Here is a 22333-nt window from a genome sequence, read left to right as displayed (position 1 = left end):
ACCCTCCTCACAGCAAAGAAGAAAACAATTGTGTGACTTTCATTTGTCACGAAATTGAGATTCTCCCCCACACCCATTTCATTAGACTCAGGGAATCCTAAGGGTCCAAAATTCCCTCTTCCTGTCACTTCTCCTCTTTTCTAGATTTAACTGTCTCCCTTTCCTCCCTTAATCTTTTTTCTTTCTATTCTCTGCAGCTCCTTTAGTTTATCTTACTGAGTCTGTATATTAAACTGCTTTTTAAAAAAGTAGAATAAGGATCAGATTCCCCACCCCCAGCCAGGCCCCTTTCCTGGGTGGGTCCCACAAGAAGCCATTCCATTTAAGCTAATTTTACATTTCTCTCATTAGTCAGGCTCATCTCAGTCCTTTGGTCTTTCACTTTCAATTTTGGTCCCTTTTTTTTCTCTCAGTAGTCATCCTCTGGGAGATCTCACGCCATTTCTTCTTCCTTTTGGAGGAGTTTTTTTGGCCTTTTCCCTCTTCCTTCTCCCTCTTGCACCTGTTCCTCTCTTCTTTCCTTTCCCTGTTCCGTCCCTGTGCTCTTTTCTCCCTCTTGACATCATCTCTGCTTCTCCCTTCTGATTCTCCATACCAGTCAGTCTGACTTCCCCGTCCCTTTGTGGTCGACAGAAACCTGGGGGAGGGAACAAATTAGCAACAATGGGACCTCAGAGAGAGAGCCCTGGACCAAGGCCCCAAAGACATGCAACCCAGAGAGGATTTGAACTTGATATTAAGGAAAGACTTCTTAATGATCACAGCTGGCCAAAAGTGGAATAGACTGTCTCAGGAAGTCGTGGGCTCTCAGCTCAAAGGCTAGGTGACTGCTCCAATGAGGTTACTGTGGAGAGATTTCATGAGGTCCTTTGCAAAAATGAAATTTCTCAGCTACACCCCCAACTTCCAGTTACTCTAGCAACCACCTAGGAAGCTCCACTGGCTCAGATCCCAGACCCCAGAAGTGACCACTCTATTCTGGAAGTACCCAGGCATTCAACCTCAGAGGCACTATCTCTGCTTTCCAGCCTGTCACCTCCCTCCTACCCCAAACCCTGCTACCCATTAGGAACTCAGTCATTCTTTCCCTATCTCTCCATCTTTGATTTCTCTCCCCCAACAAAATCTCTTTCTCTTCCCAGGCACTCTGTCCCCCAAACTTATGATTTCCTCCCTAAATCCCTTCCTAGTCTCCGGTATTTTTCGTCTCATCTGTCTCAGGCGTTGTTTTCTTTTAATATATTCAGATCCACCTCTACTGCCTCCTATTCCTATCCCTCCCGATTCCTGCTTCCGTCCACCAAGATTATGGTACTCCTAGCCTGTATTGCTTCCAAACCTCAGTCAACCTTCCTGACTGCCTTCCTGAGCTTTGTTTTTTGCTCAGAATAGTACGGGGATGGAAAGGTTGAAGGGAAGTGCTGTCACCTTGCCCCCTGGCTCTGATAGTCAAGTCAGGCAGGAAAGAAGACGCTAAGGCTGGGACTGGCCAAGAGACTGACTTCGTCCTTCCTATCATAGCCAGGAAAAAATGATCCACACACATCCACACCCAGACACCAAGGCACACACACGGGGACACCCACGAGAGAGCTGGCACATACACATGTCCTTGCACACGGGAAGCTGGGTACAAGACTACAGCCACGTACTTGGAGGTACCCGTGAATGTTCTGACCGGAACCTGTGAACAAACACGTTTATATGTGTGGATTTGACCATATGGTCAAACCCCTACACCCAGCTACACGTGGACCGGAAACATGAACATATAAACTACACATGCATTGAGGTGTTTTCATGTTATGCACAAACGGACATGAGTATGTTAAGTCCTATGAGATTTACACACCAAGTAAGAGAAGAGCATCAACATGGAGACTTGTTCCCTACCCCACCTCAATCTGTAAGGAGAAAAGATCCCCATTCTGAATTCCTGCTACTCCCTCTGAGGCCATGGAAACCTCAGAGCATCACCTAGAACTAGCCTTGAGCCATTGGTAAAGTGGTGCCAGAGGAGCACCACATGGTCTGGAGAGACAGGTTTTGACCTCTGGCTGTGTGAGCAGCCTTCTCACATACCAGCTTAACTAAGATCTGGGTGTTCTGCTCCCTAGCCCCTGACCTTCACAACTTTCCCCACAATTCCTATGTCAGGACTTGGAGTCAGAAGACCTGAGTTCAAATCCTGCATCAGACATGTACCAGCTGTGTGACCCTGGGAAAGTCATTTAACCTCTCTGTGTCTCAGTTTCCCCACCTATAAAATGGGGATTATAGCATCTACATTTCAGGGTTGTGAGAATGATAGGTCAACGTCTGTAAATAATTTCCAACACTTATAGCATATATGTATATATATATATATATATATATATATGTGTGTGTGTGTGTGTGCAGATGTATGTATATTTACACTGCTATTATTATTGTCCTTGGGTGCCTAGGCACTGTGTCCTCCAAGCTCATTGCTGTCCATTCTTTCCCTCCGTAATTCGTGTTGCCCTGATCTGCCCCGAAGTTTTTGGCTCCAACCCTAAGCCTTCATGACCTACTCATTCTCCCCCTGCCATTTCTTAGCCTCAACTTCTTTCCCAGGTGCTAGATAGATATTCTGGCTTTTGTCCCAGGATTTGCTCAGTGCATATGCTCCAGCTGCCATTTCTGTGGGGCATTTAGAACGAGGAGGGAAAGTAGATAAAGTAGCATAGGGTTCAGGATAGGAGGTGGAAAGGACAGGCAAAGAGGGAAGACAGATTGGAAAGAAATGAGGGTAAAAATGGGAGGGGGGGCACAGGAGAAGGAGAAGAGGGATCACGAGGTGGAAAGATGAAAATACAGAGAGATATGGAAATGTTATTGTAGGTCAGGGGGACGTGTGTACGTGTGTGTGTCTGTGTCTGTGTGTTTAGGGGGGTTTAGGTAGCCAAATGGAGAAAACCTGCAGAGAACAGGTATAGAATGATGGATAAGAAGAAAGATGAAAGAGAGGGGCAGATTTGGGCTAAGAGAGCTGAGTGGGGAGAGGTTAGGGTGAAAGGGAGAGAAGGGGGTCACAAGGAAGGAAAGAATGTAAGGGAGAGAACCGAAGGGTAAAGGCGGAATGTGATGTGATGAGAACCTCCAACTGAAAGGAAAAAAGCTATAGGACGATAAAGAAGATGCCAAAAAGAGAAAGGAATAGGGGAAGGGACCGGGACTGAGAAAGGGGGAGAATAGGAAGTGTTTGTTTAATCGAATTGAATGACAGTGGGAAGAGTAAGAGTAAAGGACAGCATGACAGTACAAGTATTGGGGAATAGATTTGGGGCCAGGCAAGACTGAGGAGAGGGGAAGGACTCGTGGAAGACCTCGATGTGGGGGTGAAAGATAAGGGGTTCACCAAAGCTGAGGGGAGACAAAAGAGAAGAGGCTAGGGAGGGGCCAGCTGAGGGAGGGGATGAGGAGAAAGGGGGAGGGAAGACCTGCCCTATCTCCTCTCCCCTCCCTGACCTAATGTTATTCATCCTCTTCTCCTCCCCCTGCTTGCTGCCAGGCTCCCTCCTTCTTTCTGTCGCTGCCGAGACAGACGGACGTAGCTTAGGGAGCCTCTGCTCCAGGGGAAGAGTGACGTGTCTACAGAGGAACCCCAAACTTCTGCGGCTCTTCCCTCAGCCTCTTTCAGGACGGAGAGCAGGGCAGGTGCAAAGGTTCAAGAAACCAGCCTCAAGTCACCCTCCCTGCTCCCCCAGGTAAGGGAGGGACCTCACTGTGTAGAGGTGCAACTGGGGATGAAAAAAGAAAGGGGAATTGGGGTGCTCCTTGGATCATTGTGCCAAATCTAGTGATCTAAGAGAGCCTCCTAGAACAAGCACTTTCAGTCAGAAGTGGAGGGAATAAGAGCCAAAATGGGCAAATAGGATACTTGGGTTCTTGTTAGAAGTGTGGGTTTCTGGGAGACAGGGATAGTCTAAAGGGGTGGTACTGGGTGGAAGAATGCTTGAGAACTGAGAAAGAATCGGAGGAGCGAACAAAGATCTGGATTCTGGCAGGGAGGTGGGAGAATGGGAGGGAATTAAAGGTTGAAGGTAGAACACCTGGCTTCCTGAGGCTAGTCAGGTTGGGAGTAATGCGATGATCCAGAGGCTGGCTGGATCAGCTGGGTGGCTGGATTTCTGAACTAAGTAGCAAGCGCTGTGGGATGGATAAGGGTTGGTGCCTGGGTTCCAGGCAGGTAGCTGGTGGTAGCCGAGACCAGATGCCTAAGTTTGGGGAGAGATGGAAAAATTGGGTCTGTGGAACTTGGGGGGAGGGTTCTAATTTCTCATGGGAAAACTGAGCTGGGGAAGAGCCAGGAATTGGTCAGGGGGTAAGGGGGAGGAGGAGGGGGAGCAGGCTGGATCCCCGGGTTCTTCGGGAAGGGAGCGGAGACTCTGGGAAGAGGGGATGCCAAAATCTTGCTCTTGACCCAGACCTCCAAACTCATGACTCACGCTTCAGTGGGGCTGGGACCAAGTCTGAGTGAGATGCCCTCAGGGTGAAGGGGATCCTCGGTCTTCCCTTCATCCCCCTTCCAGGGTTCTCCTCAGCTCCTGTCTGTCTGAGGCTCTCCCTTCCCGCTCCGCCCCACTCCCTCACCAACCCCCTCCCCCCCACCTCACCCCCCCCATGGGCAGCTCCGGGTGGGGCGGGCGGGCCCCCTTATCTTGCCTGGAAAGAATTTAATGGCTAGAAAACAGCTGGAAGTGGAACTAAGAGGAACTGGGAAGCAACTCGGAAATGCTGCAGCTGCTTTGGCCAAAGTGTCCAGCACTCCCCACCCCCACCCCCCTTCCTCTCTTGGCCCCACCCCCTGCTTCCCGGATCCTCCAGCCTCACCCTAGTTTCCCCAGCCCTGATTTCCCTTCATTTCCCTTCCTTTCTCACTTCAAGCCCCACTTTCCTTGGCAAGTCAAGAGCCTGGTCTAGGCATTTCCATTCCATTCTCCACTCTCAAATTCTACCTCAAACTTCGTCAGACTCTGCTTCCAATGAGAATCTTCCTTTTACCCTATTTCTCTTCTGGAAAAGGAGTCTTGATCCCCCCAGCTTTCTCCTCCAATAAACCTCTTGCTCTTCTCTTTGGGACCAAGGCGTCTCACTATTTAACTCCTGGCTTGATCCCTAATCTAAGCCCTGGGTTTGCATGTTCTAATTCCCATGAGTCTCTTGCTTTATCTTGCTTCTGCTATTGGGAACCAGATATACCTGGTTGTGTCTTGGTGGGATTGGGAAGGTGAGGGTGAGAGAGAGAGGGAGAGAGAGAGATTTGATGGGTTGGACTAGGGATGGCCTTGATTTGAGACTCTCTCCACCACCACCCCCCCCTTGGGAGCTGCTGTCCCTGATGAGCAAAGTGTCAGAATTGGCCATGAACTGTAAATACCAGGGAAGCTGAGTCACAGCTTGGGCAGATGGGTTTCCTTTGCTGGGCCCCTCCAAAAAGGAGAAGCAGGTAAAGAAAGGGGATGTCACTCCTCCCCAACACATGTACAGTATAAGAGAGATGCCCCAGAGCTACAAAGAAAATTTACATGAGGAAGGCTCAAAATGAGTGAATACTCCTAATTCATGGAATATCCAAGTACTGAAAAAGGACAGGATTCCCCCAATGATTTGGGATTATTCTGGATCTCTGGTAAGCCAGGGGTGGGGAGTGAGGGGCATTGCTCCCCAACCCTCAGAGCTTTGGCAATAGGGTCAAATAAGGTCGAAAGCAGAGGGCACTATTTTTAGCCTCACTTAACAATCTTGCCTCTCCTTCCAGTGGTTGACACTTTATCAAGAGCATCAGCTGTGGTAGAGAGCATATGCTGAGTCCCAAAGGCCTCCTTGCATGCATGGAAAGACAGTGAGCACCAAACTAGGTCGAGGAAGAAATTATTTTCTTGATCTTGGGGTAGGGTATTTGGAGGAAGGAACAAGAGAGGTGGTCAAGTTACGGGGTTAGAAACTATGACAAAAATGTTAATGCAATCTCAGGCAGCACTGAGAGTCATAGTTTCTACAAATAAGCGAGTATTAGTTCCATTGTACTCTGCCCTGGTGAGTCCACATCTGGAGTACTGTCTTCAGTTCTGGAAAAGGTCTAGGCTAAATCTTCTCAGTTCCTTCAACATATCCTCACGTGACATAAACTCGTGGTCTTTCCTCATCCTGGTTGCTTTCCTCTAGACCTTGAGTTCATATGATGAGGATTAGTTGAAAGAATAGGGCATGTTTAGCCTGGGAGGGAGAAGACTTAAGGGAGACATGATACCTGGTTTCAAGTATTTGACAGTCTTGTTGGCTGTCATTGCCAACAACTCTATTAGCCTTCCAATTCTAAAGTTCTGTGATTCTGTATGTCTGAATCTGCCTCCTACTATAGGCCTGGCAGGAAGGACTCCAGGGGGCCCAGGACTGGTTTTCGTCAAAATGATCTCCTCTATTCCTTAGCACCATATTGCACTGTACTAGCTGTTTGATCATGTCTTCTGAATTGACAGAAGAAAGAGACATTTTTGAAGTCTCAATTCTTTCTCTCTCTTGGGTACCTCTCTTTAGAGAAAGAGATGAGGAGCCTTCTCTGCCTTCTTGAGTCTGTTGTCAATCTCACCCAGGGAGACCTTGTGTGCAGGCCTGTGTACCACACTCATTTTCTCTTAAGGAACAAATGTTAGAAAGCATAAATGGTTATAGGCTACCCAGACCTTCCCTCCCTTACTGCTGTGGTCCCCTTATCTCTGATCAACTGCATGTATATGAAGTCATAAGGTACCCTGATCTTTTTCTCTGTATGACCTTTCTCTGTCCCTCCCCAACCCTTCTCTAGGTCAGCCTAGAAAAAGTGTGGCCCTGGACCTGGTCCTATTTCTTCCTCTGTCCCACAGCTACCTTGGATTCTGCCTTCACTCTTTAGGTCTTTATTCCCCATAAACTATTCTTGTTTTTAGCCGTAGTACTACCCAACACCTTGGTAACCTCCTTCCCCTTCTCCTATCCTTTCCTTAGTCCTAAATCTTAGCCATATTCTTCTTCTTCCTCTTTCTGTCCTTTACCCCAGCCCTGTCTTATTCCTGGTCACCAATATCGGTCCTATATTTTTTCAGCTCTTTGACCCATTATGTCAATGCTCATTTATGTTCTTATCTTATTCATTTCTCCCTAGTCCTCTAACCCTGGCCTGATTTTATTTTTAATCCTAGCTCTAACCCACTTTATAGCTTTAGCTCTGGCCCCTATCTTCTTATTTGTTCCTGTCTCAAGCTATGCCCCAACCCAAAACCTGATCTTGTTCCTCATCCTATCTCCAGTTAATAATTCTGCTTCTCTTGTCTTACCCTGTCCTTGGTCCTAACCAAGATGCTGGGCTCTAGTACAATCTTGGCTCTGTTTTTAGCCTTGACATTTTCCCCGCCCTTACTCTAGTCATTCACCCTTTAATTTCACACACACGTTTCACACCTCTTTAATAACCCCAGTTTTTGTATCTGTTTATGACTGCTCCCTTACCTTTAACCTTGGACCTTGCCATTGATCCTGGCTCTAACTCCACTTTAGTGCCTACCCTAGGCCATGATCCTAAGTGGTCCCTAGCCTTTTCCCTGTCCTAGCCCTAACCACATCTCTACATAGAACACTGACTCTGGCCCGGGAAACAAGAGAAGGGAATAATCATTAATTAAGTGCCTACTATATGCCAGGCACCATGCTAAGCACCAGTTCTATTCTGTCCCCCATCCCTAGCTAACTTTGTTTTTTTCTCTGCCGAACCCCAGCCCTGACCATGATCCTAATGCTGATGTTAGTTCTGCTCCTAATGCCGATCCAGGTTGTAACTCACTCCAAACCCACTTTGTAAATTTGCTATTTGCATGGCCATTCAGTATACTTAGCCTTTGTGCAGGCTAAATTTTAATCATATAGCTCAGGTGTTTGGTTTATTTGTTTGTTTGTTTCTGATGGGGAAAGGTAGTAATGTCCAGTGTGATTTGGGTCCATATTGGTTCTTTTGCAAAGCCAGCCTAACAACTTGCCTTCTTTCCCATAGGCCCCTGAATGATACCCACCAGAGACCCCTTGGTCCCCAGCCTTGTCCTCTTGGTGCTGCTGGGGGTAGCTGGGGCTGGGCCCTTCCCTCCACGTTCCAATGGGACAGCCTCACGACTCTCACCCCGTCCAGGCGGGCGGACAGCAGGTCCTGGAGGTGGAGGATCAGCCCCTAAGCACTATGAACATACGGTGGAAGGAGGTGAAAAGCAGGTGGTATTCACACACAGAATCAACCTGCCTTCTTCAGCCAATTGTGGCTGCCCCCCAGGTGCTGAACCTCCTGCCCCTGCGTCTGAGGTGCAGGCCTTGAGAGTGAAGCTTGAAGCCCTAGAAGAGCTGGTGAAGGGTCTTAAGGAACAGTGCAATGGGGGGTGCTGCCCTGCTGCTGCCCAGGCTGGAACAGGTAAGTGGCTCCAGTGGGTGTTGAGTGAGGAGAGCAGAGCATACCAATGAGAGGAGGGGCATTTGGAGAAGAGGTAGATAGGAGAAGAAACTGGCCAGATGGGAGGAATCTCAAAGGGGCCACATAATCTGGAGAAGAAAGGCCACATGTACTAATTTTCTTCTGTGACTTCCCACCTTTACAGGGCAGACAGATGTGCGGAGCCTGTGTAGCCGTCACGGTGTGTTTGACCTGGGTCGCTGTGCCTGTTCTTGTGAGCCAGGCTGGACTGGTCCCACCTGCTCAGATCCCACAACCATTGTACCCCCCCAATCCTGCCCTGATGATTGCAACGACCAAGGTCGCTGTGTGGAGGGTCGTTGTGTCTGCTTCTCAGGCTATACTGGACCATCTTGCAATTGGCCTGCCTGCCCAGGAGACTGCCGGGGCCGGGGCCGATGTGTCCAGGGTCAATGTGTGTGCAGGGCTGGATTCACCGGTGAAGACTGTGGGACCCGGGCCTGCCCCAAGGGCTGTAGCCAAAGGGGCCAATGTAAGGATGGGAAATGTGTGTGTGACCCAGGCTACAGTGGAGATGACTGTGGGGTGAGAAGCTGCCCCCAGGACTGCAACCAAAGAGGCAGGTGTGAGGACGGAAAGTGTGTGTGTGACCCCGGGTACAGTGGCGAAGACTGTGGAGTGAAGAGTTGCCCCCGAGGCTGCAACCAGAGGGGCAGGTGTGAGAATGGGAGATGTGTGTGTGACCCAGGATACAGTGGAGAAGACTGTGGAGGTCGGAGTTGCCCCTGGGACTGTGGTGATGGTGGGCGCTGTGTGGGTGGGCGCTGTGTATGCTGGCCAGGGTACTCTGGTGAGGACTGTAGTGTTCGGACTTGCCCTCGTGACTGCCATGGCCGGGGTCATTGTGAGGATGGGGAATGCATTTGTGAACCTGGGTACAGCGGAGATGACTGCGGGGTACGGAGCTGTCCCCAGAACTGCAACCAGCGTGGGCACTGTGAAGATGGGCGCTGTGTATGCTGGCCAGGCTACACCGGTGATGACTGTGGCAGCCGAGCCTGCCCGCGGGACTGCCGCGGCCGAGGTCGCTGTGAGAACGGGGCATGTGTCTGCAATGCTGGATACAGTGGTATAGACTGTGGGGTTCGGAGCTGCCCTGGGGACTGCCTGGGCAGGGGCCGTTGTGAGAATGGCCGGTGTGTATGCTGGCCTGGCTACACGGGCAAGGACTGTGGGACCCGAGCCTGCCCGGGGGACTGTCGAGGCAGGGGCAGGTGCCAGGACGGGCGCTGTGTCTGTGACCCTGGCTACACCGGTGACGACTGCGGGGTCCGTCGGTGCCCAGGAGACTGCCGAGGCCGAGGGCGGTGTGAGGATGGCGTGTGTGTATGTGACAGGGCTTATACCGGAGAGGACTGTGGGCAAAGGAGCTGCCCCAGAGACTGCCGGGGCCGGGGTCAGTGCCAGGATGGGCTCTGCGTTTGTGATGCCGGCTACACGGGAGAGGACTGCGGGACAAGAAGCTGCCCCCGGGACTGCAGCCACCAAGGTGTCTGCCATGATGGGGTGTGCGACTGCTGGGAGGGCTTCGCAGGGGAAGACTGCAGCCTGCGCACCTGCCCGGGGAACTGCAACCGTCGGGGCAGGTGTGAAAACGGCCGCTGCGTGTGCACCGCTGGCTACACCGGCCCCGCCTGCGGTGTTCGCACCTGCCCTGGCGACTGTCGGGGCAGAGGCCGGTGCGTCCAGGGCGTCTGCGTGTGTCAGGAAGGCTATAGCGGGGAAGACTGTGGCCAGGAGGGGCAGCTGCCCGGGAGCTGCTTCGGGGGCTGCGGACCGCGGGAGCTCTGCCGAGATGGCCAGTGTGTGTGTGTCGAGGGCTTCGAAGGTCCCGACTGTGCCACCAGGACTTGTCCCGGGGCCTGCCGGGGCCGCGGGCTGTGCCAGGAAGGGAGCTGCGTGTGCCACGATGGCTATGCTGGAGAGGACTGTGGGGAGGGTGAGTCCAGGGGCCGCAGAGGCTAAGGGCTGGGAGGGGGAGGAGAAGGAAGGGGAGAAGGAAGAGGGGGAGGAGGAGGAAGATGAGGAAGAGGAGGAGGTGGGGCATATCTGGATCCTCAGGGAAGAAAAGGGAGTTAATGGGGGGACGCCAGGGCTGCTTGAGAGGACCTGGGGAGGAACCACATCCCCAGATGCCAGAAGCCTCATAAGACCCTGTGTACTGGAGGGAAGAAAGACAGGAGACAGTGAGATAAAAAGAGCCAAAGGAGAAAGTAGGAAGCCAGGCAAGAGAAAGGGCTGGAAATGTGGAGCTGACAGACTCTGCTCTCGTGAGAGCCTACCTTACAGATTCTATTCTTTTTGTCCTTGTCATTGTACTTTCAATATTACTACCCTTATCATAACTGACATTCACCCATCACTTTAAATTGTGCAAGATGCTTTCCATACATTATCTCACTGGATCCTCACAATAACTCTGTGACTTACTGCAGGTATTATTATCTCAAAGCCACCTTGCTATTAAGGGTCAGAAACAAGACTCAATCCCAGGATTCCATTCCTGACTCCATGCTCAGCGAGGCAGCAAAGTGAATCGAGAGCCCTGGATCTGGAGTCAGGAAGACCTGAGTTCTACCTCAGACAAGTCATTTAACCCCTGCCTGCTTCAGTTTCCTTAACTGTAAAATGGGGATAATATCTCCTACTTCCCGGGTTTGTTGTAAGGATAAAATGAGATAACTGTAAAGCACTTTAAGAACCTTGAAGTGTCCTAGCTATTGTCCTCCCTGCCCTAATGCTTCAAAATCCTTTGGAGTCACTTCAGAGGAATTAAGGAGATGGCATAGGGCCCCAGAACTGTGAAGCGCCTCAGTCTGAGTGGGACCAGAGCTGCTAGGCAGGCACTTATCAGTAAGGATCTCATCCTCACTCATTCACTCCAATCCAACCAGGAGCGAGGGATGGGGACACTTGGATCCCTGGAGAAAACTAGGGGCTGGGCTTGGGGCAGCTGCAGATTAGAGAACAGGTCCCTTGGGTCCTATTCTGAAATGAGCCCCTTATCTTGCCCTAGAAGCAAGGACAGGCATTTCTTTTCTCCTAGCCTCAGGGTCTTACACCATGCCTCACACCCTTTTCTCCATGTCGTGGGTTCCATAGGGATGGGTAGGGTTCTAAGGTGAAGGGACATGGGGGAATAATGTTTAATTCTCTCCTATTCTTCCAAGCAGAGATACCTCCAATAGCAGGAATGAGGATGCATTTGTTGGAAGAAACAACAGTTCGGACTGAGTGGACCAGGGCCTCAGGACCTGTGGATGCCTATGAAATCCGATTCACCCCTACAGTAAGAGGAACACAAAGCCCATGGGTTTGGGAATAGATGGAGAGGGAGGAAAGGCACATTTAGAGAAGATATGAGTTCTTCTTTTTTTCTGTTTGTTTGGGGCTTTTTTTTTTTGGAGGGGGGGAAGACAGGGCAATTGGGGTTAAGTGACTTGCCCAAGGTCACACAGCTAGTAAGTGTGTCAGGTGTCTGAGGCTGGATTTGAACTCAGGTCCTCCTGACTCCAGGGCCAGTGCTCTGCTCACTTCACCACCCAGCTGCCCCGATATGAGCTCTTCTAAAGGATTACCATTATTTGGTCCCATGCCCTTAGAACTCTTTCTGAGGATGGCAACCAATAGACAAACAAGTTCCATTCTTTTCCGCCTGTATCTTATTTCTAGTAGTCAGAGAATCCTAGAGTTTAGGTTTGGAAGAGTTCTTGGTAATCATCTCCCTCACAGTAAAGAAATCCCCTCAACAGAATCCTGATGGTGATTTATCACCCCGTTGAATACTCTTGAATCCTCCTAATAACAGGGAACTCAGTAACCTCTCAAGGCTACTCATTCCCACCTTTGGGCAGCCTCAACTGTTAGAATAGGAAGGGGCAGGAAATGAGCATGTGCCAGAGACTGCATGAAGCACTATTTAATTATCTCGTGCTGTTTTCCTTCCCATTTACAATCGAGGAAACTGAAGCTGGGGTAAAATGACTTGCCAGGGGTCACACGAATCATATCTGACATTCAATTGACTCCAAGTCCAGCACTTTATCCTCTGCTCTACCTAAATGCCTCATTCATCTTTCATCTGAGATAAAATATTTGTCTTTTTGTGCAGTGCAGTAGAACACTGGTCCTGGAGTCAGGAGGACCTGAGTTCAAATCCGGCCTCAGACACCTGACACACTTACTAGCTGTGTGACCTTGGGCAAGTCACTTAACCCCAATTGCCCTGCCTTCCCCCCTCCAAACCCCCCCCAAAACCCAAATATTTATCTTTTTAACATCTACCCACTGTTTATAACTGTGTCCCTGTTCCATCTTGTACCTTGATTCTGTCATCTCTAGTATTGGCTTTCCCATCAAACTTTGTATCTTTAGGAGAACAGATAAGCTTGCCATCTGTTTTTGCCCAAGTCACTGACAAAAACGCTGAAAGTGACAGATCCCTGAGACACTCCACTAGAGATGTCTTTCCAGGCTGACATTCCTTGGGTATGGCTATTCTACCGGCTATGGATACTCCATATTTCAATCGCCTGGCCTGTATGTTACTGCCTCATTCACAGGGATATCACGGGTGACTTTGGCAAGTGTTTTCCTGAAGTCTAGGTGAATCATATCAACGCCATCCAGTTCTTTTTGAGTATCTACTATGTGTAAGGCACTGTACTATATCCTGGGGGGGTCTAAGGGGAACCAAATGTAATTCCTGCCCCTGAGGAGCTTACATCTCTAGATAAAGAAATAGGTATACAAGAAAAAAATCAATGACAATACAAGTTGAATGTCAGTGAGTGATTCTGTAGTATGTGAGAAATGCTATAGAAATTCAGAGCCAGACCTCTGTTTCCTTCTTTGTAAGGTGCCAGCTCTGAAATTCTACACATTCCAGGGTGTGACCACCGAGAGCTGAGGTAGCTGGACTCACAGATAAGGCAGCCCTTGAAAGTAGGATGCCATACGCTACAGTTGTGGGATTAATAGTAATAGCTGACCTTTACACAGCACTTTACCTAGGTCATTTCTTTAATCCTCACAATGCCCCCATGAGGCAGATGTTATCTCTGCTTTGCACATGGGGAAACCTCAGAGAAGTTAAGCCATTTTCCCAGGGTCACACAATTAATAAGTGTCTGAGGCAAGACTCAAAACTTTCAAGTTCAATGCTTTACCCATTCTCTCGTACCACCCCCTTACCCACTACTTCTTGGGACTTTCAGGGTGGCAGGCATTCTTGGGGGATGTCTTTAAGAATCAGGGTAGAGTGCCATGGAACAGGAAGCTGAATGGATTCTTCTCCTCCCAACAGCCACTTTTCTTTTTCTGACTTCTTTAAAAATTGAAACCAAAACCCCTGACTCTGCTTCCCATAAATATCATGCCAAATTTTGCCTGATCCTCACCCTACCTTCTGAAGTTAAGTGGAGTTGAGATTTGAGCCAATAAGAAAAGCAGGGATGACTTTGGTGCTCCCCACCTTAACCCTGTGCTGACCCTCTCTTTCCCACAGACAGAGGGATTAGGCCGCCCATTCTCTGCTCGGGTCCCCAGCTCGGCTTTAGCCTATGACCAGAGGGGGCTGTCCCCAGGCCAGGAGTACCAGGTCACCGTCCGTGCCCTACGAGGTTCTAGCTGGGGACCTCCTACCTCCCAGACCATCACCACCAGTGAGAGCTGGGGGCTTGGGGTGGGGGAGGTGGAGCTGACATGGGGAGGGATCACTGGGAAGCATGCCAGACAAGAAGGAAATGGGAATGGTGGAGTGGAGGGAAGGTGCAAGATGATTCAATTCTTGAAAGTTGGGTCTGAGGGAACTTAGAGCCTCTCTGTTTCCAAATTCCTGACCCCCCTTCCTCTGTTCTCTCCTGGGGCCCTCTAGTGATTGATGGCCCCCAAGATCTTCGGGTCACTGCCGTGACTCCCACTACTATGGAGCTAAGCTGGCTACGTCCACAAGCTGAAGTGGACCGATTCGTGGTGTCCTACGTCAGTGCTGGCAACCAGCGGGTACGGCTGGATGTGGCACCTGAGGAAGACAGAACCTTGCTGACTGGGCTAATGCCTGGTGTGGAGTATGTGGTGACCGTCACTGCTGAGAGGGGCCGAGCTGTCAGCTACCCGGCCTCGGTCAGGGCCAACACAGGTACCATCTGGCCAAGTGAATGTGAAAGGGTCAAAGGAGAAAGGGAATCACAGGGTTTAGGTCATAGTGTCATAACTTTAGAGACTATAAGTCCAGTTAGATTTTATAGATGAGGAAACTGTGGCCCAGAGATGGAATGACTTTCCCAGGGTTAGGTGAATAAGTTACAGTAAGTAAGTGTCTGAGGAAGGATTCGAACCTGACTCCAAGTCCAGCACAATTAAGTCACGTTGCCTTTCATGTCCTTTTTCCCTGCCTAATTTCCTTCAGACCCTATTAAACAATCAATCATCATGCATTTATTAAGCCCTTATCATGTGCCACCCCCTGTACTACAAAGACATTTATGAAATAGCTCCTGCTGTCCAAAAGCTTATATTCTATCCAGGTCCAGAGCTATGAATTACGGGCTCATTTGTATAGCAAGCTAAGAGGGAGAACAGAGGTGACAAGAAGGATATAAATTAGTCTTCGGGAAAAACTGACCACTGGCGAAGTGTCTAGGGAGGCCCTGGAGCAGAAGCGAAGATGTCTAGGGATCTCCTTCTTTTGGTAGTCCTTTTGAGGGGTAGCCAAAGGTCCAGCAAAACCCTAGGTTTTGTAGAAGATGGATTTGTCATAGAGGTTAGGATTTGGATTGGGTAGGGGCTAGAATCAGGTCGGTCAGGGTTAGAAGTCATTGAGAGGTTAGCTTTAGGAGAGGGGAGACTTCTGCTCTGAGGTTTAGGGAGCAGATTGGTGGCGAGGGTTGGGGACGTGATACCTCTTAACACATCCCTGGATCTTCTTTCTTTTTCTTCCCCTTTGGCAGGTGGGAAGCCCGCCTTACTGTGGCTCTCAATTTCTTCTTCCTTTGGAATCTCTTCCTAATCTGTTTTCGTCCACCCCCTCTCCCTCCTCCAGACTCAAGGATCTTCCCACTGATTTCTTTTCTTTCTAGAGGTCATCAGATTATGGGGCATGTTGGGTGGGAAATGAAAAGGGCTCTGGGGACAATAACAGCTCTTTCTTTCCTTTATCATTCCAGGTGGGGCACGGGCTGAGGGAGGACAGGCCTCTCAACTCTATGACAAGGGTTGAGAAGGGAGGGACTTGAGAGATTATTGGTTGGGAGACCTGGGGGGTGGGGGCAACCCACTGATTCATTCTTTCCCCCCTCCTTTTTTGCCCCCCGGCAGCACCAGCCCACCACAATTACCAGGACACCCGTCCCCCAGCCCCACCCCCTCGACCCCGACCCCGACCCCAACCCCGACCAGGTCCCCGACCGGACCTGGACCCCCGGCCATCTCGGCCTCTGGAAGAGGAAGATCCAAAGCCCAGGGAGGTGCCCTTGGGGCTTCCCCCACCACGGTTCTTGCGGAACCTCACATCAAAGCTAGGTCCTTCCTGGGGTTCCGTGCAGGATGTGGAGCGATACCTACGGGCCTCTGGCTACCCCCTCCGTGGCAACCAGACCTACACCTCAGTGGCCCGCTCCATCTATACCTATCTGCAACGCCGGGCAACGGGGCTCCCCGCACCCCCATCATCACTATCCCACAAGCCCCGATCCCCTGCCAATCTGGACGCAGATACCAGGAAACCGAACTCTGCCAAAGTCATCCATGGCCATAACCCTGAAGGTGTGGACCAGGTGGAAGGGAAGCACTACCCCCTCCTACCCTCATTACTTCCTGGCCCTTCCCCTCGCCACCCCAAACCTGAAGTGCTGGGCAGCTCAGCTGATGGGGCCTTGCTGGTCTCCCTGGATGGTCTCCGTGGCCAGTTTGAGCAGGTGGTGCTGCGCTGGCAGCCCCTCTCTCCTATGGAAGGGCCCAGTGGGGAACTCGCAGTACCAGGGGCAACACGCACCGCCCGCTTGCCTGGCCTGAGGCCTAGTACTACCTACCATGTGGAGGTCCATGGGGTCCAGGATGGGCAGGCCTCCAAGTCCTACGCCTTCATCACCACTACAGGTAGTGTGTGTTGTCTGCCTTGGGGACCTCCCCCTCCATCCACATATCTTGCCTTTTCAACCCAGAAGTTGCTTACCCAGCAGCGCAGATCTTTCTCCTCTCACTGTAAAATGCCTACACACCCGTGAAATATGCACCGTCCCTCTCCAAGTTTGCCAGTTGCCCCTCAACTCACTCCCTACTCCCTTCTCCTTGTTCCTGCATCACATCGGGTTCGACGATACCAGCATCTCCCTACACCAAAAATGCCCTCCCCGCCAAACCGCCCAGAGGCTCCACCAGGGCCCAGCCACAGGCCTGAGGTGAAAAAAAGAGAACAAGGTCAAGACAATTTCATGCGCTTGAGGTGGCTGCCAATGCTCGTTCAAGTCCTGGAGCGCCCCGCTCTGATTTTTGGGTAGTGTGGCCAGCAGACTTTGAGAACGGGGACGTTGTTGTACAGATACCCTGGGGAGGATAAGCCAAGGAAGGGGGAGTCTTTCAGGTCCATCGCCGGTTGTTACTTGTTCACAAGATTGGTCTGGACCAAAAGAGGGAAAATCAAGACCACTGGAAGAGACTGGCCTTGATTGGGGGGGCATTGAAACTACTGTTTTTTCTTCACCCGCCTATCCCAGGCTGGCTGGTTGGCCCTCCTCTCACCTTTCTCTCCCACAGACAATACCTGGGGCCTGGAGGAGGGAGCTGTGGCAGCTATGAGGAGTAGGGTGGAAATCTTCTTTCCCCACAGGGCACAGATGTCACCTAGTCCTCGATGGAACATTTCCCACCACCCCATTCTTGCTCTCCTTCTCTCCTGCATCCTCCGCTAACACCACCATCTCCTCCTTTCTTCCAGGCTTCTCACTGCAGCACTAATGGAGGCCAGGATACCCCCTACGCACAGTTGGGAGGGGTCTAAGGGATATGGGGGGCCAGAAGGGCCAGATTCCACAGGGCACCTGGGGGGGGGGTGGGTAGGGTGACTTCTGGGTCCTCTGGGAAGACAGGAGGGAAATGGGTGCCTTTAGTGGGGGAAATGAAGGATGCACAAGAGCCTTTTAGGAGAATGGGGGATACCATTTCTTTCTACAAGTATGTATTGAGCACCTTCTATGCACTTGGTGGTATTCTCACCTGTTGGGACTCTGGAGGACCTGAACATCTCTGTGAGAACAAAGGGGAGGTAGGGAAATCTGGGTTGTAATGGAAGGAAACCAGGGAGCGGGCACAAATCTCTGGGTAAATAAAGGGCTTTTCAGAGGTCAACCTGGAGGGGGCAGGATGCTCAGGAGAGTGGAGGCCAGAGGACTGAGGTTCAGTTTCCAGTATTTACTCTCATCTCTCTCTCTCTCTCTCTCTCTCTCTCTCTCTCTCTCTCTCTCTCTCTCTCTCTCTCTCCCCTTCTCTTCATTAACCCTCCTCAGGCCCCTTTGGTGCCACAGATGAGCCTCCTTTTTTAGGGCTGACCCCACCGCCAACGACCCAGGGGGCTCAGGCACACATCGGGCAGCGCCCAGGTGAGTTGGTAGAGTTCAGGTGATTGGCCCACATGGAGCCGGTGAGCTCCCTGTGCCCTGGAGAGCCCTGCCTAACACCTTTGCCCAATCCTTGCTTCATCTGCTGGTGCCTGAATGGCCCAGGCCCCACGAGAAGCAGCTGCTTGGGAAGGGCCAATTGCCAGTTTCACCCCGTGGGGTCCTCCCAAAAGGTGCACTGCTCCCCTCACTCACTAAGGCATTCTGGGTAGATGGCCAACAAGTGGGACTGCAGCTAAGACAGAGTCTCAGAGGAGGGGCAGACCAGAGAGCAAAATGACAGCGAGAAGGGGGCACGATAGGGCTGGTTTCAGGAGAAAGAAATGAGAGAATCAGAGATGGTACATGGAAAGTGAGAGCTGGGCGATGGTCTAAAGGACAAAGAGAAGGAAGAAGAGTGTAATGGGTGTATAAGAAAGAGCCCTGACTCCCTGGTCAGAGGCCCAGAGTTCAAATTCTGATTCTCCCACTTCCTTGAGCAAGTCATTCGCCCCCTTCAGGACTCAGCTTCCTCATCTATAAAATGGTGGTGTTGGACTAGAAGATCTTAAAGATCCATTTGAGTTCTAAATCCTCTGACTGAAGGATTGGAGAGACTGAAAAATAGTGAGACAGAGAGAAGACAGACAGACAGAAGGGGTAGGGAGAGCAGAAGTGAGGGACAGAAGACAGGAAGGACCGGACAGACTAAAAGGCAGAGGAGAAAAGAGACTGAAAGGCAGAGAACGGGAAAGAACAAGATGAAGGTGAATAAACCCCATAGAGAGGGGGAAAAAACGAGCACTGAGGAGACAGGAAAGGAAGGCTGAGTGACAGAGGCTGACGAATGGAGGCCTTGAGAGGAGAAGGGGGCGGAAATTTGGAGATTCATGACTCCAGGTTGGAGGCCTCATGCTTTTAAGTTCCTTCCCCTATTTCCTTTCTTATACTCTCCCCCTGGTCTCATCCTGCCCCCAAGAAACTCTTGCAAGGAGTGGGAGAGGAGAGGCCCCTGTGGGGCTCAGGCCTCAATGATGCCCTCCACTTCACTCCCTCCAACCTTCCCCCACATCCCCCACTACCCCTACACTAGGGCTCCCAGCACTGGGCGGGCTTCAGGCAGTGGAACTAGCCCCGAGAGAGCTGGGCCTGCAGTGGACAGCACCACGTGGTCATTTCAACGAGTTCCTGCTGAGGGTGGAGCCCTTTCATGGGTGGGGAGGGACCCCCCAGGAGGTGGCGGTGCCAGGGGACCTGCGGGTAGCCAGGCTGTCAGGGCTTCGGCCCCACACCCCCTACACAGTCATCCTCTATGGGGTGCGGGGTGGCCTGCTCTCCCCACCCCTCCGGGCCAACCTCACCACAGGTACCCTTTGGGGGAATTGGGTAGGGAAAGAATCAAAAGGGAGGGACTTTAAACCCATCAGTAATGGCAATACCCAAAGGAAATACCAGAGAGAGGTATTGAAATTAATGGAGGTAAGGGGTGGAGGGTAGAAATGGAGAAGGGTATTGAAACCTTCTCAAGGAAATAAACCACTAATTTCTCCCCTTATTACCCAGTAGGAGGGATCGTGGGAGCCCCAAAGGAGAGAAAATCAATAAACAGATTTCCAGGAAGACCAAAATTAAGAAACTGGGGAAACAAAGAAGTGGAGAATACGAGGGAGGGGTCATTGCTAGAGAATGGGCACCTCTCAGGTCCTGGTCAGAAGGCCTGTCCAGGCCAGGAGGGAGCTGTCCAGGAGAGAGGAGGGAGGTGAGGGAGAAAAGGGAAAGAAACGCTTGTTATTACCTGTTATAATTTATCCCCACAGCTAATGAGCCTGGGGCACTTTCTGTCCCACCTCGACTTGGAGAGCTGCAGGCTCTAGATGTGTCTCCAAACTCTGTCAACCTCTACTGGACCGTTCCTGAAGGCCAGTTTGACTCCTTCTTGGTCCAGTATAAAGATAAGAATGGAAAGCCCCAGGTGGCGCCGGTGGAAGGCCTCCAGCACGATGTCACCATCTCCTCTCTAGAACCTGGCCACAAGTACAAATTCAGCCTTTATGGGCTTGTGGGCAAGAAGCGCCATGGTCCCCTCACTGTTGAGGCTAAGACGCGTAAGTGTGAATGATGGCTTCTTTCTTCTGGCTGCCCCCCAACCCCAAACACCTTCCCATTCTACCTCTTTTTTCTTGTTCCTTCTTCTAGATATCCCTTCAACTCCAGTCACTTAATATCTACTGAGCATCCGTCCACTGCAATGGCATACATAGCGTCATGTGGGAGGGGCAGCTGCCTGAAAAAGGAACAGCTTGAAAACAGACAGCAGTCCAAGGGCCTTAGACCTTAAAGTTACAGGGCTCTTTCCCCATTCTCTGTTCTGGTAGGGCTGAGAAAATGAGGTTTATGGGGGAAGGAGTGGAAGGAGTGCCACGAGGATATTTTCCTATAAAGAAATGACCCCAGAGAGGAAGGGACTGGCTGCAGTAGAAGGAAGGACAAGATACCTATTACCTTCTTTCCTTGATTTCCTTGGTCTGGGATGTGTTTGGAGTAAGGAGAAGACTTTTTCCTTTTCCCCTGTGACCTGTACCTTATTCCTTCTTTCTTTGTCTTTCTCAGCTTCTTTCCCTGACTCAGGGACTCTGCCTCACCTTGGGGAGTTGTGGGTAACAGACCCCACCTCTAATTCCCTTCGCCTCTCTTGGACTGTCCCCGAGGGCCAGTTTGATTCATTCCTGGTCCAGTATAAGGACAGGGATGGGCAGACCCAGATGGTTCCTGTGGAGGGGCCTGAGCGGTCCATCACTGTCTCCCCACTGAATCCCAACCGGAGGTACAAATTCATCTTGTATGGACTCATTGGCAAGAAGCGCCATGGTCCCCTCTCTGCTGAGGGAACTACAGGTAAGCAGAAGAAACGGTGCAACATGAAACTCCATAGATCCCCAGTTCTCACACTCTCCCTTTCCAACCCCTTTCCAAGGAATCTCTTCAAGTTTCTGACACCTTGGCCTCACTCTCCAGATTTCAAGCTATCTATGCTTCCATCTGTTGTGCTAGATGGTATCTCTGTCTTTCAGCTGCTCACCCTGTGAGCACAAGTCATACATAGTCAGTTGATCATAACAGATGGGTCAGGTACCAGGTAAGTGGGATTTCCTAGAAATCCCTCTATGCTCATGTAGTAACTGATTTCTCCTTAATCCTTGGAACCTCAAGCTCAATCTCACTTTTTGTCTTGCTCTGTCCCAGCCCTCAAAAGGATAGACCAAGAAACTCTGCCTTCTTCAACTCCAGGCACAAAGAAAGGCCCATGAGTCCCCTGGGGAACCCTACCTTGGAGAGCTGATGGTGACAGATATAACTTTAGCTTCCTTGAGCCTCTTCTGGACAGTCTCCCAGGGCCCCTTTAACTCTTTTGTGGTTCAATATAAAGATAGGGGTGGGAAATCCCAGGCAGTGCCTTTTGGGGGAGACCAGATTGAAGTCACTATCTCTGACTTAGAGCGCAACAGGAAACATAAGATGAATTTTTATAGGCTCTATGGCAAACATGTAGGCCCTCTTTCTGTGGTTGACATCCAAGGTAAGAAAGAATAGGGAAGACTTCCTCTGTCTACAGGCCCCTTACCTTCTTTGATTCTGGCTCCTTTTCCCCTACTCTGTCCTTGCTCCTTGTCCAAGCAAGCTCTAGACCCCAGGAGATTCCTTAGTCTTATTCTGTTTCTGTACTCTTTCTCATTTGTGCTTTCTCAACTTTAACATCATCAAATTTTCTATCCCTTCCTAGCCTCCTCTCCTCTTCCACTATATTCAGGACTCCTTAACCAAATCATCCCCTTCTAAATTCTAGCTTTAATCTCTCATCTTTACTTCTTAGTAGAGAAAACTACTCACTTTCCCCGTATTTGTGAAAGTTGACTCCCCGCAAATCTGCTCAAGCCATTCCTACTTAGCTTTTCCCAATTATATCTTCATCATCTTTCTTCTTCCATTTTCTTCTGTGTCCGGTTGTACTCCTAGTCAGTCCATCAACTCCTCTGTTCTTCCTGGACTTACTGCTTCCCTATCCCCCCCAACCCCCGACACACAATTAAAACCCCAATTCAGGTCCTAGTTGCCTCCTCGTGTCTGGTTTCTGTTGCTTTCTCTCCAGCCCTCAATTCCTCCCTCCCTTTTCCATATTCCCTCTCTCCACTCCAGCCCATCACACGCTCTTGTTGGTTTGTCCAAA

General features: G+C 50.7%; 1 protein-coding gene across 2 annotated transcripts in view; it reads left to right on the top strand.

The window, feature by feature from the left end:
* Nucleotides 1-8058: 8058 nt before the first annotated feature.
* Nucleotides 8059-22333, top strand: part of TNXB (tenascin XB) — a 63196-nt gene continuing 48921 nt past the window's right edge. For both annotated transcript variants that reach the window (XM_036766649.1, XM_036766648.1), the window contains exons 1-9: nt 8059-8455; nt 8640-10454; nt 11689-11804; nt 14022-14178; nt 14391-14654; nt 15833-16612; nt 18019-18111; nt 19926-20213; nt 20719-21003. In XM_036766649.1, the coding sequence (XP_036622544.1) occupies nt 8059-8455; nt 8640-10454; nt 11689-11804; nt 14022-14178; nt 14391-14654; nt 15833-16612; nt 18019-18111; nt 19926-20213; nt 20719-21003 (4195 nt within the window). The remainder of the gene's footprint in view (nt 8456-8639; nt 10455-11688; nt 11805-14021; nt 14179-14390; nt 14655-15832; nt 16613-18018; nt 18112-19925; nt 20214-20718; nt 21004-22333) is intronic.

Source organism: Trichosurus vulpecula, chromosome 7, assembly GCF_011100635.1.
Source record: "Trichosurus vulpecula isolate mTriVul1 chromosome 7, mTriVul1.pri, whole genome shotgun sequence".
In the NCBI taxonomy this organism is placed as follows: domain Eukaryota; kingdom Metazoa; phylum Chordata; class Mammalia; order Diprotodontia; family Phalangeridae; genus Trichosurus; species Trichosurus vulpecula.
The sequence above is the reverse complement of the archived record's forward strand: the minus strand, read 5'-3'. Positions and strand labels throughout refer to the sequence as shown.